Below are 13,217 nucleotides of genomic sequence, written 5' to 3'. Positions count from 1 at the left end.
AACGTTAGAGAGAAAGATTTCAAATATGATTTTTTTTGTAAAGTAACAATAGCAAGCTTAGAATATCACTTTGCTTCAACTCTAACATCTCCTTAAACTATAACCAGGTGTACAATAAAATGTTTATGTTTAATGCTGATTTTATTTAAATAATTAGAAGAAATTGATTGCTGTCCAAAATTAAAATAAATCAGGCAATTTGCTTACAATCTCATATTTTGAAAATAAGTAAAAATTCTGTGCAAACATACAAAGGGATAATTTACCATTTTCATTAGAGAAAAAATTATGTGGGGGAAAGAATAGTAATGTCAGAAACACAGAAGTCTCTTGGGTAATGTTTTAAAAATTACATGTTTTCATTCAAAGATTTTTAAAGAAAAAATAAGCCATCCAATTTGGAAGAAATCAGGTTCTAAGTTAGTACATTCTTCATTAATTTATCAAAATTCATTCTGCAAAATTACCAGCATGGACCACACCAATGATAAGTTAAATGCCTACTGATGTATTATATCAATAACAATAATTTTAATATTCTAACCATTTCATAAGATTGAGCTAAATGTTCTGTCCAGTTAAGAGAAATTACTTTATAACTGACCCAACCTGTATGATTGATTGTTTTAACCCCAAATTTCTTCTGGGGCTGCAGGAAAAAAAAAAATCTGTCTGTATTGAATATTGAAGACAACACAGTTTACAAAGCACTACTTTCCCCATTTTGGTTTCTAATGAGTTACCCAGTGATTCTCCAGGTTGCTTTTACTTGAAAATCTGCAGTGAGACTGCTTGAAGGAAGAAGCAAAAGCACAATACGTATTTGTCTCCGACGCTGAGTAGGTGATTAGTTGTAGAGATTGTAGAATGAAAATCTGTATTTTTTCCTCTACTTTTTGAAATGAAGTATGACTATCCATCAATACAGTTTGTTCCTCTTGATCTTACTTTTAATTCCAGCTTTCACTGAGTCAGCTCCATTTGGTGTGGTGGATCCGGAGCTCTTTGTTGCCATAATGGGTAAGCTGACGGGAGAGAATGGGACTTCTCAACTCCCCCAGCAATGGGCCATGGCCCATAGGAGGGGAGATGAAAGCTACACTTCATTCTCTGGTGACTAGAGCCTTTATCACTGGATGATGAAACACAGCATCCTTGTTCTGTGGCCATATACATCTGGGGCTCCTTTCTCCATGATGTTGGTTGCAATGACCCTATACAAGAGAAAAAAGACATTTCAGTATTCACATCACTCACAATGTCCAGCAAGACAGACCTTAATAGTAGTGGCTGGAGAGTAGGCCTGAAATATGAGACACAAATGAACCCATTTTCAAACCATTCTGGACCCAATTTTTAAAAAATTAAAATAGTTTTGGTTAGTAAGATGATTCAAAGGACTGTGCTACCTGACGTTGCTACTTAGCTTTCTCTGTGTACCTCCTCTGTCCCCATTTGGCCCATAAATGACTTGAGAACAGAGCTCAGGTTTTAAATGCACTTGCATTCCTATCCCCTAGCATGATACTCTGCACTTAACTTGCACCAGTTGATGTTGGCTGAGGTCAATGAATATGGTTCTGTGGAGGCACCACTAGCGTAGCCGGTGGCTTAATGGGTTTTCCAGGGTAGAGAAAGAATTGGCTCAGAGCCAATCTTGATCTTTTATCTTATTTCCCACTCTACCTCCCCACCTCCAATCTCCACATGCACTTTCACAACAGGCATTTATGAGATGGCTGGACATGACTGGGGATATGATCACTCATATTGGGAGACAGGTATTATGAGTGGCTCATGGAGAATGGGTCAAAGTGTTTGCAATAGAATGAGTAAAAAGAGAGAGATTCTAATTTATTCCTGAGTATTCAGCTGAGTCCTTAGTTCTTGTCTGAGTTTAACCATACTCTTTTAATTGTGCTACTGAATATCTTACAAAATTACATTATATATACCTCTAAAGGAGATTATCTTCATAACAAAGAATTATTTGCTTTTAGCTCCTCAAGAAAAAGTACTATGTAAAACAAGATATTCCATTACATTCAAAAATGCTACTAATAACAACAAAAACCCAAGCAACTTTTGAAAATGCTAAATGTTTTCATTATCCCGATTAACAACACTTGTAATGATATATATACATATATATAATATATATTGTATATATATATACATATATATAATAGTTATTGTAGTTTTAATATTCAATTCTGAAGTATACCTTAATATCCAGAGCCTTCCTCAAATTAGGAAAGAAAGTTATACTGAATTTGGGTTATGTGGCAACACATGTATGAGAGGGGGATTTGGAGTGAGTGTTTTCAAAACAAGAAGCCTATGTTCTTCTTGCAGAGGAAGTGGTTTTGTTGGCTCAAAGTTTCTCTGAACCTTTCTGAAGGTTTATGATACAAAAAGCATATTCAACGTTGTCCTCTGAGTTAGGAAATACAACTATGATATCTGAGACCCAAGCCCAAGAAATTTATCTTAATACAACTCTTGACAAAAGTATTATGTCGAATCATACGTAACTCCATTTCTACTGGAAGCAGATTGAGCTCCAGAACAGCCTGAAAATGTGGGTTGATTTTACAGCCCCTCTCACAGGGGTCTGGCTGGATTTCACAGATGGCCAGGCATCTGGTTGAGGGCTAGCTCCTGATAAGACTTAAATACTCCCAAATCCCTAGGAGAACCCCCAGATCAACTTAAATTCACAAGAATCCTTCCTTCTAAAACATGGAACACATTTTCTTGGAGCCACTTGCAATTTCACTGGAACCATACCTACAGCTGCCAATATCGATCCCGAACCCCAAGAATGACCTCAAAACCCAATCTAAATCAAAATAAGGAGTGACTTGTTGTGTGCTTGCTTAAGGGGACCTAGCAGACTGCTATGTGACCAGAGTTTTGGGTGAACATGGTAACCTCAGGTAAACAGGAATCTAGTCTAAACATATTTCTCTAAAGTTCTATGGCATTCCAATACAGCCAGCTGCTTACACAGCTTATACAATTTCACTATTCACTGTTTCTGTGTGTAAATGAGACTTTTCACATTCAGGGAAACATTCAAGATCCAGGTAAAGATAATCATTCACCAGGCTCCAGGGAAGAAAACTGGCCAACATCTGCCACCAGACCGTCCTTGAGGGCTACAGGTTGACTCCCATTGCTGAAGTTTTGATGTTCCTTTATAACCACAAACTGCAGCAAACAAAAGGGAGAGAGAGGACATTGTTAAAATCCATAAATTATCTCAACATACGTTAAATAAAATCTATGGCTTCATGCCCACCTTATAGAAGGTAAAAGCCAAAAGAAAGGCCCTGTCAAATTTGTCTCTCTGGCTAATGAAAGATTCAGTTTTCAGTTAGAAAGCTTCTGTTACTCTCTATTAAAGCAACTAGCAATACCCATACATGAATCCACAAGTGTTCTAAGCATTGCCCACAGGCCAGACAAATAATATCTCGCACATGTATGTGCTCCAACTTTTCAAATATGTGTGTGTGCTTAATTAGGAAAATTCACTTAAACATGCTATCAAGTTCTGAATAATTTGGGCTTATTAGTGAGTAATAAGAACTAATAATGCAGCTACTATTTTGCCGGGATCCATGAAATGTCTTTTCATGCTTGAACAGCTTGGGAACCAGAATTCTAAAAGGCAGGCTCAGAAAACAACATTATTTCTCTTTGGTCAACAAAATGATTATTTTTGTCATTGTTTGTACTGTCCACATTTGATTGGGCACTTGCAATGCAGGCTAACCAGAGTTCACTGGCTCACATTCACACTAGATAGATTAGAGATTAAAGCAGATCAAAGATAAAAGGAGAGAAAAGAAGTGACCCCATGCCCCAGGATGAAGGATGCAGTTTGGTGACGTCCTTCCTTGCCAATCAGTAACCCAGCAGAGAGACTGCCCCAAGGTTCTGAACCAATGCTCTACTGGTTCAGAAATGTACCCTCCACATAATGAGCCCATAGCTCAGAAATACAATGAGGAAGAGAGAATAGAAAAAAATCTCCTTGGTCATATTTCTCCTTGAGAAAAGTATAGGAATCAAGATGAGTAGAGTCGATTAGGGAGAGAAATGTTGGTGACAGAACGGTGGATCCTCTGAACACGTTTTCATTTTCTTATTTTCCACAACACTAATCACCCTTCGCCACCTCCTCCTCATCGATGGTCTCCCGCAGTAACTCATTGCAAAACTAATACATGACCCACTGTTTAAGGGCACATGTCCATTTTTCTGGCTCAAGTTAAAATCCAGCCCACTGCACTGACAGTTTTCCAACCACATGCCTCTCTGCCAGAAGAACATAGGTTCCGGGATTCTGGCCTGGGTTGGGGAAGGCAGCTGATGGAACCAAACTGTTTCTGCTGCTTCTCCTCCTAGTTTGGGTGTTCAGCTCTCACCCACTCCCACTGATATCTGCAGCAGCCGCTGGTGTCAACGACAGTTCTGACGGCTGGGAGACTGAGCCTCTCACCACAGCCCTGAGACAGAATGCTGCTCATGACAGCAGCAAGTGTTTCTGATTTTTTAAGAAATAAGATACAGATTGTATTTCTCCTTCTCTCCCATGATTTAAATAAGATGAACTAAACTTGCTACCCAAAACCTGAAGGAAGTACCATACAGACTGACAATGAGATCTGGAAAATTAAAGAGTCCACGAGCATGAAGCTTCAAAGAACTGAGGACATTCTATAACTAAGTCCACCCAGAACCACACACTTGGGGAATCTCCAGAGACAGGAGGGATCTTAGAGCTCATGTAATCCAAACGCCTTGGAGTCCTGATGAAGAAACCGGGGTTCAGTGACTTGTTGAAAATTAGCCAACTGGTTGGAAGAGTAAAGCCAGAATTCACATTTCTTATTGTATTTCTGTACTCAGGTTCCACCAAAAACTAAGTATACACTGAATGCCTACAACAGGCAGAGACAGATGGTCACTTGTTAGTCAAAAGCATAGCCACAGGAAAGCTGTTCTCTGAAATGCACATGAAGTAGAGGCTGGGGAGTGGGAGAAGTGATGTGGGAAGGACCCCAAATGATGCTTTTGCCCCTTGACAACCTCTCCCTAATAACCTTTTCCCTATGTGCCCACAGGTTTCAATTCCCCACGGACCTGCCATATAGTCCAGCCTATTCCACGACATATACCACAAATGATACCAACAACACACACTGAACCAGTCAAGCTATCTCTGACGGGATTCTGAAAAATGGAAATTCCAGCAATTTCAAGAGAGCCTGTCCCAAGTCTGCCCTCTAGTGTTCTAAGATCAATTACTGAAGTGGATGATCTATGAAGCATTTTGAACTTCGCAATTACTATGCTTTTTGGAAAATATACAGGGTTGCCAGATAAAATACAGGATGCCCAGTAAAATTTGAATTTAAAATTGAACTTTCAGTATTAGTATGAATTTAACTAGGTGTCCTGTATTTTTATTTGCTAAATCTGGCAACTGTTTTGCTGCTGAAATTTAAGGACTTAAAATGTGTGTGAGAAAAGAAATTTTAACAAAATTAGGAGCATAATCTTGGGTTTTTAAGACATCCATCTGAAAGGGATCGCCTAAAAATGGGGAAAGAGTTTTCACAAACACATAAAAAGCTAAGTTATAGCAAGAAAGTACATGCTAGAAAAAAGATCCCATAAATGTCTCGTGCATTCCATTATGGCACTAGTTTAGCTTATCTGATTACTTTAATTTAGGACACAGTTCCCCCACCCTCACTGCCCACCCAGGACCTCCCACTTGTTGTGGTGTTAGGTAACATTAACACCAGCTGGAAACTATAATAGATTCCAGTCTCTCCGAACTCAGTGAAGAATGAGAAAAAAATGAACTGGGATTAACGTAAAGCTTTATTGCTTTACATTTCTTGCTTCATGTATTTAATTTCTTGCTTCATGTACTGTGGTCACATTACCCAAGGTTGGGGGCAAGAGGACATCCCAGCCTCGTCATCTGCAGGCCTGACACTGCTCACATCTCTGCTCGACTCGTCATAAGGATTCTTTGGATTTTTCGATAGCAGCTTCTGAGTCCTGCCATAGAGCCAAAATATCAGACAATCTCAAAACAAAATAAAACAGTAGCCTACTCAGTGATGGTCAAGGACAACTACTTTTGCTACTGAAATGTAGGTACTTAAAATGCATGGGAGAGAAGAAGTATTAAGGAAACTAGGAGCCTAACTTTGGGTTTTAAGGCATCCTTCCCTGCATTATTTTCCAGATGATGCTTCACTCTTTCCAAGGTACCGTGACAAGGGGTAGGAGGGCATGGGGTGGGCGGGAAGCCATGCATTCATTCATTCATTTATTCATGGATGTATCGATTGACTACTAACTATATCCTAGGCCCTGTCCTAGTACTGGAGACATAACAATGGAAAAACAACACAACAAAATCTCTACCTAAATCGACTTAGAATTTGTGGGGAGGGGGTGCCTATGGAAATAGTACCACAGCAATTGTGCGACACACACTATATTAGCTTCATTTTACAAGTGAAGCCAGGGGGACTGGAAGATAGTAGTGATGAACCCAAGGCACACAGCTACCAAGGGCAGCCCAGGAGCCGGGTCACAATGCTGTGCCAACTACATATTGGCACCTGCCATCTACCTCTACAAGGATTATATCACGAGCTGCAGCAGCTGCTGACCTTCAACACCCCCTGAAAGGAGTTGAGTGCGGAGATCAGGAATGAGGCACTCTGTGCTCTGCGAAAAACTGGCAGAACAGGTCCTTAGATAATTAGATATTCTCAGGAAAAGATTTTATGAGCCCAATTCTTGCATCTCCTTGTATCTAGCAAAGTACTAAAATCCTTCATGGTGACGTCTCCTCCTCATGAGTAGCAGTAACCTTCACGAGACTAGCAGCAACCTTCTGCAAAAAATATGTGCTTGATTGCCTGTACTCCCCCTTCACCAAAGTCACATATATACTGACCTTGCCCCCTACCTCTTTGGAGCAGTTTCTCAGAGCCATCTGAAATGCTGTCTCCCGGGCTATAGTCCTCATTTTGCCCCCAATAAAACTTAACTCATAACTCTCACGTTGTGCTTTTTTTTTTTTTTTTTCAGTCGACAGATGCAAAGCCTAGGCTCCTTCCAGGTCTATGCAAGGCATGGTGTCATGCCCTGGGGGAGGGGGTGAAAGGGAGGGAGACCTAACATGAAAGTGGGACCCCTGTCCTCAAAGCATAGCCTTGAGAGGGAGAGAGACAGGTACATCACATACTGAGCAGCCATTTAAGGGAAGCCAATGAAGGAAAGGTGGTGGGGAAGACCACCAGCCAGCCTCAAGATTCCAAAATAGTGCTGCTATCTCGGGGCAGATGGCATCTTAATTCCCTCTAGAAGTGTAACCCTCAGTCAAACAGGCCTGTCTGACCATCGGAGGAAGGGCAATAAGGAAGGTAAGGGCTGCTGTGGAAGCCCCATCCCGGGAGCTGTGAATTCCATGAAACAGATGGAACCCCGTCAGGAAATAGTGTGGGTTAGTATTTTTAATCAGAAGCGTCAAGGAAAAAAATTGAAGTGGTTAATGTAAACAGTTCCAAATTTGCAAGTTACAGTTTGTGACATAATACTTCCTGTTGACTTTTTTACAAAGCGGTCCTTCCAAGAAATCATTTTATTTTTTTATTTTTATTTTTTAAAGTCTTTTTTACTGAATTTGTTACAATATTGCTTCTGTTTTATGTTTTGGTTTTTTGGCCGCAAGGCATGTGGGATCTTAGCTCCCTGACCAGGGATCAAACCCGCATCCCCTGCATTGGAAGGCAAAGTCTTAACCACTGGACCGCCAGGGAAGTCCCCAACAAGTTTTATGAAGTAATAATATTACAATACTTTTAAAATTATTTAGTTCCACAAACAATCTTTTCAGAGATACACAAGACAAATAGTTGCGGACAGTCAATCTAGACGAAACAGGTCAGACTGACACAAAGGGAGGAATAACTGATTTTAACTCTTTAAAGAAAATTGCTAAACACACCTAACTTACAAACCCAATGCTAGATCTGTATTTATTGGTGTACATTAGTGACGTGGCAATATTTAAACTGGCAGTTTTAATTTGAACTTAGCAGCATATTACTTACTATGTCATAGTCCATAGAATAAGAAAAAATACCTAATAATTACAGTACACTTGGACTTGTTTCTTCCTTCCATTTTTTTCTACATTATTTGCCAATCATCTACTTTCCTTTTGGCATTCTGTCCAATGGAATGAAACGCTGATTATTCAATATTCTTCCTACAAATATCCAAGATATTGATTGAACACCAGGCTAAAAAGTACAATGGTTACTGATGAACCACTGAATTAAAATTTCAAGTTTTTGCCTGAGAATCCTGTGTCTCAAGATAGAAAAGGATTTGGAACGTGTGACTCCTTGGGGAAGATTACAGTTCATGGAAAATCACAACAATAACAAAAAGCATTTATTAAGTCATATATGCCAGACAAACTACAACAGTGCATAAAATGCTTTTCAATATTGAGGATAGCGGAGGATGCTGTCTTACTTTTTAAGAAAGTGGAAAATGAGCAAACAATGTGATGCCCATTTCTTCACCCTAATGTAGTGGGGGTTTTTTGTTTTTTTTTTAAAATAAATGTGTAAATATTATCGTTCCACAGTTTTAAACTTTTAACTTGAAATGATTAAAAACATAAACTCCAAGGACCGGAAACTTCCTTCCAAGTTAGGGAAGATAACTGAGTTTCTTGAACAGAAGTTAATACTTTGTGGGAAATCAACTCAATGGATGGCACCCATGAAAAATTATAGTCATACAGGCTGGGGATGGCGTGAGAGGAAGCACATGATGCTAAAAGAAAAAAAGTGGAATATAAAAACGTGTGAGGTTAAATAACAACCCAGGAAACTACATAGGTTTATGAACAAAGACTGGAATGGAACAGTAAAAGCACTGATGCTTTAGAGCAATGAAATCCTGGACCATTTTTTGTTTCCTTTTACTGTTATTCCAGTTTTTAAATAAGTGTGTAGAAGCAGCTCATCTCAAGAAGCCCCAGGAGGGGCTAGAAGGAGGTTGAAGGTTCCAATGGAAGCAAAGTCACCTGTATCTCTGAGCCCCGCACAGCCCCAAGAGCAGTAGCAGGACCAGCACCACCACGCAGACGACCACCGCGGTGACGCTCCGCTGCCGCCCGCGGCCGGCATGACGCAGCTCCCACCACTTCAGGTCTCGGTGCTGACACCGCTCCCCGACGTAGCCAACGACACAGCTGTGACAACATACAGACAGAGGTCAGCAGTGAGCCAAGGCCGAAAACGCTTATATTTTTGCACTCAATATCCAGCCGTCTCTCAACCTCTGCATTTCAGCTTCAGCTCTTTGGACATACGGAAAATCCATCAGAGGTCAGTTGAAAGCACTCTAATTTACAAGTTAATGCAACACAGACTTCCGCCATTGGTCTGTTGGCCCTGGGATTAATGGGGGATTATTTGCATACCGCCTCTATAAGGCACTGCAGAACATTGATCAAAGATCAATTTCTGTTAGGCTAAAATCCTGTGAAGCTTCCTCTAAGACCAACATAAAGCAACCCTGCCCTAAGAGCCAAGGGAGTTTTCGAACAAATGTTCAGCCAGACTGCAATGAGTATAGGTCAAAGGAAGGAAGAATTCAAAGCAGAGTCTTTCACTTGAGACCAGGTTGTAAAAGAATGTTGAGTAGTCTCTGAACTGGAAGCATAGACTAGTCTGCAGAGGAAACCATTTTTCCTCCTTTTTTAAAATCACAGACTCAGAAGGACTCGGTGGTGACACACAAGCATTTGCCTACTTCTTCAAGGGAGAAAAACTAAGTGGAGGAAAAAGAGGCATTCACCAACATCCTGCTGTTTCATTAGTGAAATTGTTACTGGAATTACCAGCGGGCAACACAGGCTGCGAACCTTTAGATGACAGTAAATGAAACAATGCTGCCATCTACTGGGAACACATGCTTCCAGAAACTCTCAGGATCTTGAGTAGAACTATATTCTATTATTCTTTGCAAGATCATAAACTTTAAAAATATTCTATTAGAAATTTTGTATTGCTCACTTGTTAGGAATTTCTTCACCTTGGCCCTGGATCCACTCTCTGTATATCCACGTCCCCACTTTGTTCCAAAGGGAGGTAAAGGAATGAATACACAGAGAACTGATACCAGTCCCCATGGGGGGAAGAGGCAGCAAGGCAAAAGCATTAGACGAAGCATGCATCATGGATGAAGTCATGGATGAAGTCCCAGAAGGTCTCAAGTCTAGTCCTAGTTCTACCTGAGTTGGTTATAGGAGCTTTGGCGAGTCACTTTCAAAGACAGGAGGGAAAGTAACTAGTGTTTGTTATGCACCTTATGTTTCTGATATTGTACTAGGTACTTTTATTCATTTTATTTTTGATGGCATATTCCCATTTTATAGACGAGGAAAGTGAGACTCAAAGGAGTTAAGTAATTTTTCCCACAGCTAGTGAATGGCAGGTTTGATTCAAATGGTTCTCTGATTTCAAAGTCTGTGTTCTTTCTACTACATTGGGCCACTTCCAAAACGAGTTTTAAGTTCCATGCACCTCTGAAAAACTATTCTTCTAGAAGTGATCCTACCAGAGAATGCAGGATCTGAGTGTAGGAAGCATAAAGGACCATCAGGTTATTCCCGGCTTTCCTGTATGCTGTTTTAATTCTAGCTGTCCTTGGTTATAGACGTTTACTATCAACGCCTAGCAGCCACTTTTAAACTGTTGGATATTAATAGGCCACACCTCCAATCCTCTCATAGATCTTAGGGTCTCAAGGAATATGACAAGAGAACTGGGAGCCAAGGAGGCTGCAATATCAAAGCCTCGCAGCCTTATAAGGCCCAGAGCAATCAGCCAGCATTTCACAAGGGCAGGCCATGCTCCACTAGTTCTTTAGGTTTTTTTTTTTTTTTAAACATCTTTATTGGAGTATAATTGCTTTACAATGGTCTGTTAGTTTCTGCTTTATAACAAAGTGAATCAGTTATACATATACATATGTCCCCATATCTCTTCCCTCTTGCATCTCCCTCCCTCGCACCCTCCCTATCCCACCCCTCTAGGTGGTCACAAAGCACCGAGCTGATCTCCCTGTGCTATGCAGCTCCTTCCCACTAGCTATCTATTTTACATTTTGTAGTGTATATATGTCCATGCCACTCTCTCACTTCGTCCCAGCTTACCCTTCCCCCTCCCCGTGTCCTCAAGTCTATTCTCTACATCTGCGTCTTTATTCCTGTCCTGCCCCTAGGTTCTTCAAAACCTTTTTTTTTTTTTAGATTCCACACATATATGTTAGCATACGGTATTTGTTTTTCTCTTTCTGACTTACTTCACTCTGTTATGACAGACTCGAGGTCCATCCACTTCACTACAAATAACTCAATTGTTTCTTTTTATGGCTAATATTCCATTGTATGTATGTGCCACATGTTCTTTATCCATTCATCTGTCAATGGACACCTAGGTTGCTTCCATGTCCTGGCTATTGTAAATTGTGCTGCAATAAACATTGTGGTACGTGACTCTTTTTGAATTATGGTTTTCTCAGGGTATATGCCCAGTAGTGGGATTGCTGGGTCGTATGGTAGTTCTATTTTTAATTTTTTAAGGAACCTCCATACTCTTCTCCATAGTGGCTGTATCAATTTACATTCCCACCAACAGTGCAAGAGGGTTCCCTTTTCTCCACACCCTCTCTAGCATTTATTGTTTATAGATTTTTTGATGATGGCCATTCTGATCAGTGTGATGTGATACCTCATTGTAGTTTTGATTTGCATTTCTCTAATGATTAGTGATGTTGAGCATCCTTTCATGTGTTTGTTGGCAATCTGTATGTCTTCTTTGGAGAAATGTCTGTTTAGGTCTTCTGCCCATTCACAACCCTTTTTTCATGAAACATTTCACAGCACCGTTATTGGGAGAACTTGGGCTGAAGAAGACCTGCCCCATAGGGTGTGGGTTGGTTCAAAGCCAAACCAGAAAGAACGAGGACCTCTTCTGTGCTCAGGAGGTTTGGGGTCCTCTGAGAATCCCTAGAGCGGGGGATCTGTGAGGAGGACCTTGGGTGTGGAGACTTCCAGTTCTCACATTCTCTGCATCCCCGGGGCGGCCAGGGGGTCCTGCATCTGAGGGGAGCTTTCGTTGCCTCCAAACAAGGAAGGAAGCACATTCCTTTATTAACGTGCTCACAACGTTAAGAACACTCTGTGTGGAATGATGCCTGTGAAGTGTTTCTAATAAAAGCTGGACTGGGAAGCACTCCTTAGGGATGTGTTATTATGGAATTAAAAAACTACAAGGTGAGGTCATTGGGGGTGGGGAAGGAGGGAAGGGTTGGACATCTGATTAAACCACACTTTTATTAAATATAGAATTCAAAAACAAAGTTATGACCCTGATTAATGGGAACTCTGGTGATATTTTAAATGTTGCTTTTGATTAAAGGTTCTTAAATTTAAGTGTTAGATCCAGCTTAATTGTCATTTTGTAGCAATTCGTGTTTGAAACATTATTAGGGGAGTATGATATATTCATCAGGATTTAATGACAGAAAGGAAAGCAGTGTGCTAAAGAGTTCACAAATCGTTTAATGAATTGCTGCTATCAGGTCCAAATGAAATTAACGTGCTGACTGCAATAGGCAACCCTGCAGTACCCTTCTTCTTATTATAATGTCCTTTTTTTTTTAACATCTTTATTGGAGTATAATTGCTTTACAATGGTGTGTTAGTTTCTGCTTTATAACAAAGTGAATCAGCTATATATATACATATATCCCTATAACCCCTCCCTCTTGCGTCTCCCTCCCACCCTCCCTATCCCACCCCTCTAGGTGGTCACAAAGCACCGAGCTGATCTCCCTGTGCTATGCGGCTGCTTCCCACTAGCTATCTATTTTACATTTGGTAGTGTATATATGTCCATGCCACTCTCTCACTTCGTCCCAGCTTACCCTTCCCCTTCCCCAAGTCCTCAAGTCCATTCTCTACATCTGCGTGTTTATTCCTGTCCTGCCCCTAGGTTCTTCAGAACCATTTTTTTTTTTTAGATTCCATATATATTTGTTAGCATACGGTATTTGTTTTTCTCTTTCTGACTTACTTCACTTTGTAT

At 40.4% G+C, this 13,217-nt stretch overlaps 1 protein-coding gene across 6 annotated transcripts in view; it reads right to left on the bottom strand.

Annotated features, from left to right (window-relative positions):
* Positions 1-252: 252 nt before the first annotated feature.
* Positions 253-13,217, bottom strand: part of EGF (epidermal growth factor) — an 87,035-nt gene continuing 74,070 nt past the window's right edge. For 4 of the 6 annotated variants that reach the window (XM_007191031.2, XM_007191034.2, XM_007191033.2 and 1 more), the window contains 4 exons: positions 9,146-9,313; positions 5,967-6,084; positions 3,108-3,213; positions 253-1,214 (listed from right to left, as the gene is read on the bottom strand). In XM_007191031.2, the coding sequence (XP_007191093.2) occupies positions 964-1,214; positions 3,108-3,213; positions 5,967-6,084; positions 9,146-9,313 (643 nt within the window). In that variant the 3' untranslated portion in view covers positions 253-963. Of the gene's footprint in view, positions 1,215-3,107; positions 3,214-5,966; positions 6,085-9,145; positions 9,314-13,217 lie in introns of those variants that run through there. The other 2 variants (XM_007191036.2, XM_007191037.2) reach the window with 2 other exon arrangements.

This window comes from Balaenoptera acutorostrata, chromosome 5 (genome assembly GCF_949987535.1).
Source record: "Balaenoptera acutorostrata chromosome 5, mBalAcu1.1, whole genome shotgun sequence".
In the NCBI taxonomy this organism is placed as follows: Eukaryota; Metazoa; Chordata; class Mammalia; order Artiodactyla; family Balaenopteridae; genus Balaenoptera; species Balaenoptera acutorostrata.
Note: the sequence above shows the minus strand (reverse complement) of the source record. Positions and strands in the feature narration are given on the sequence as shown.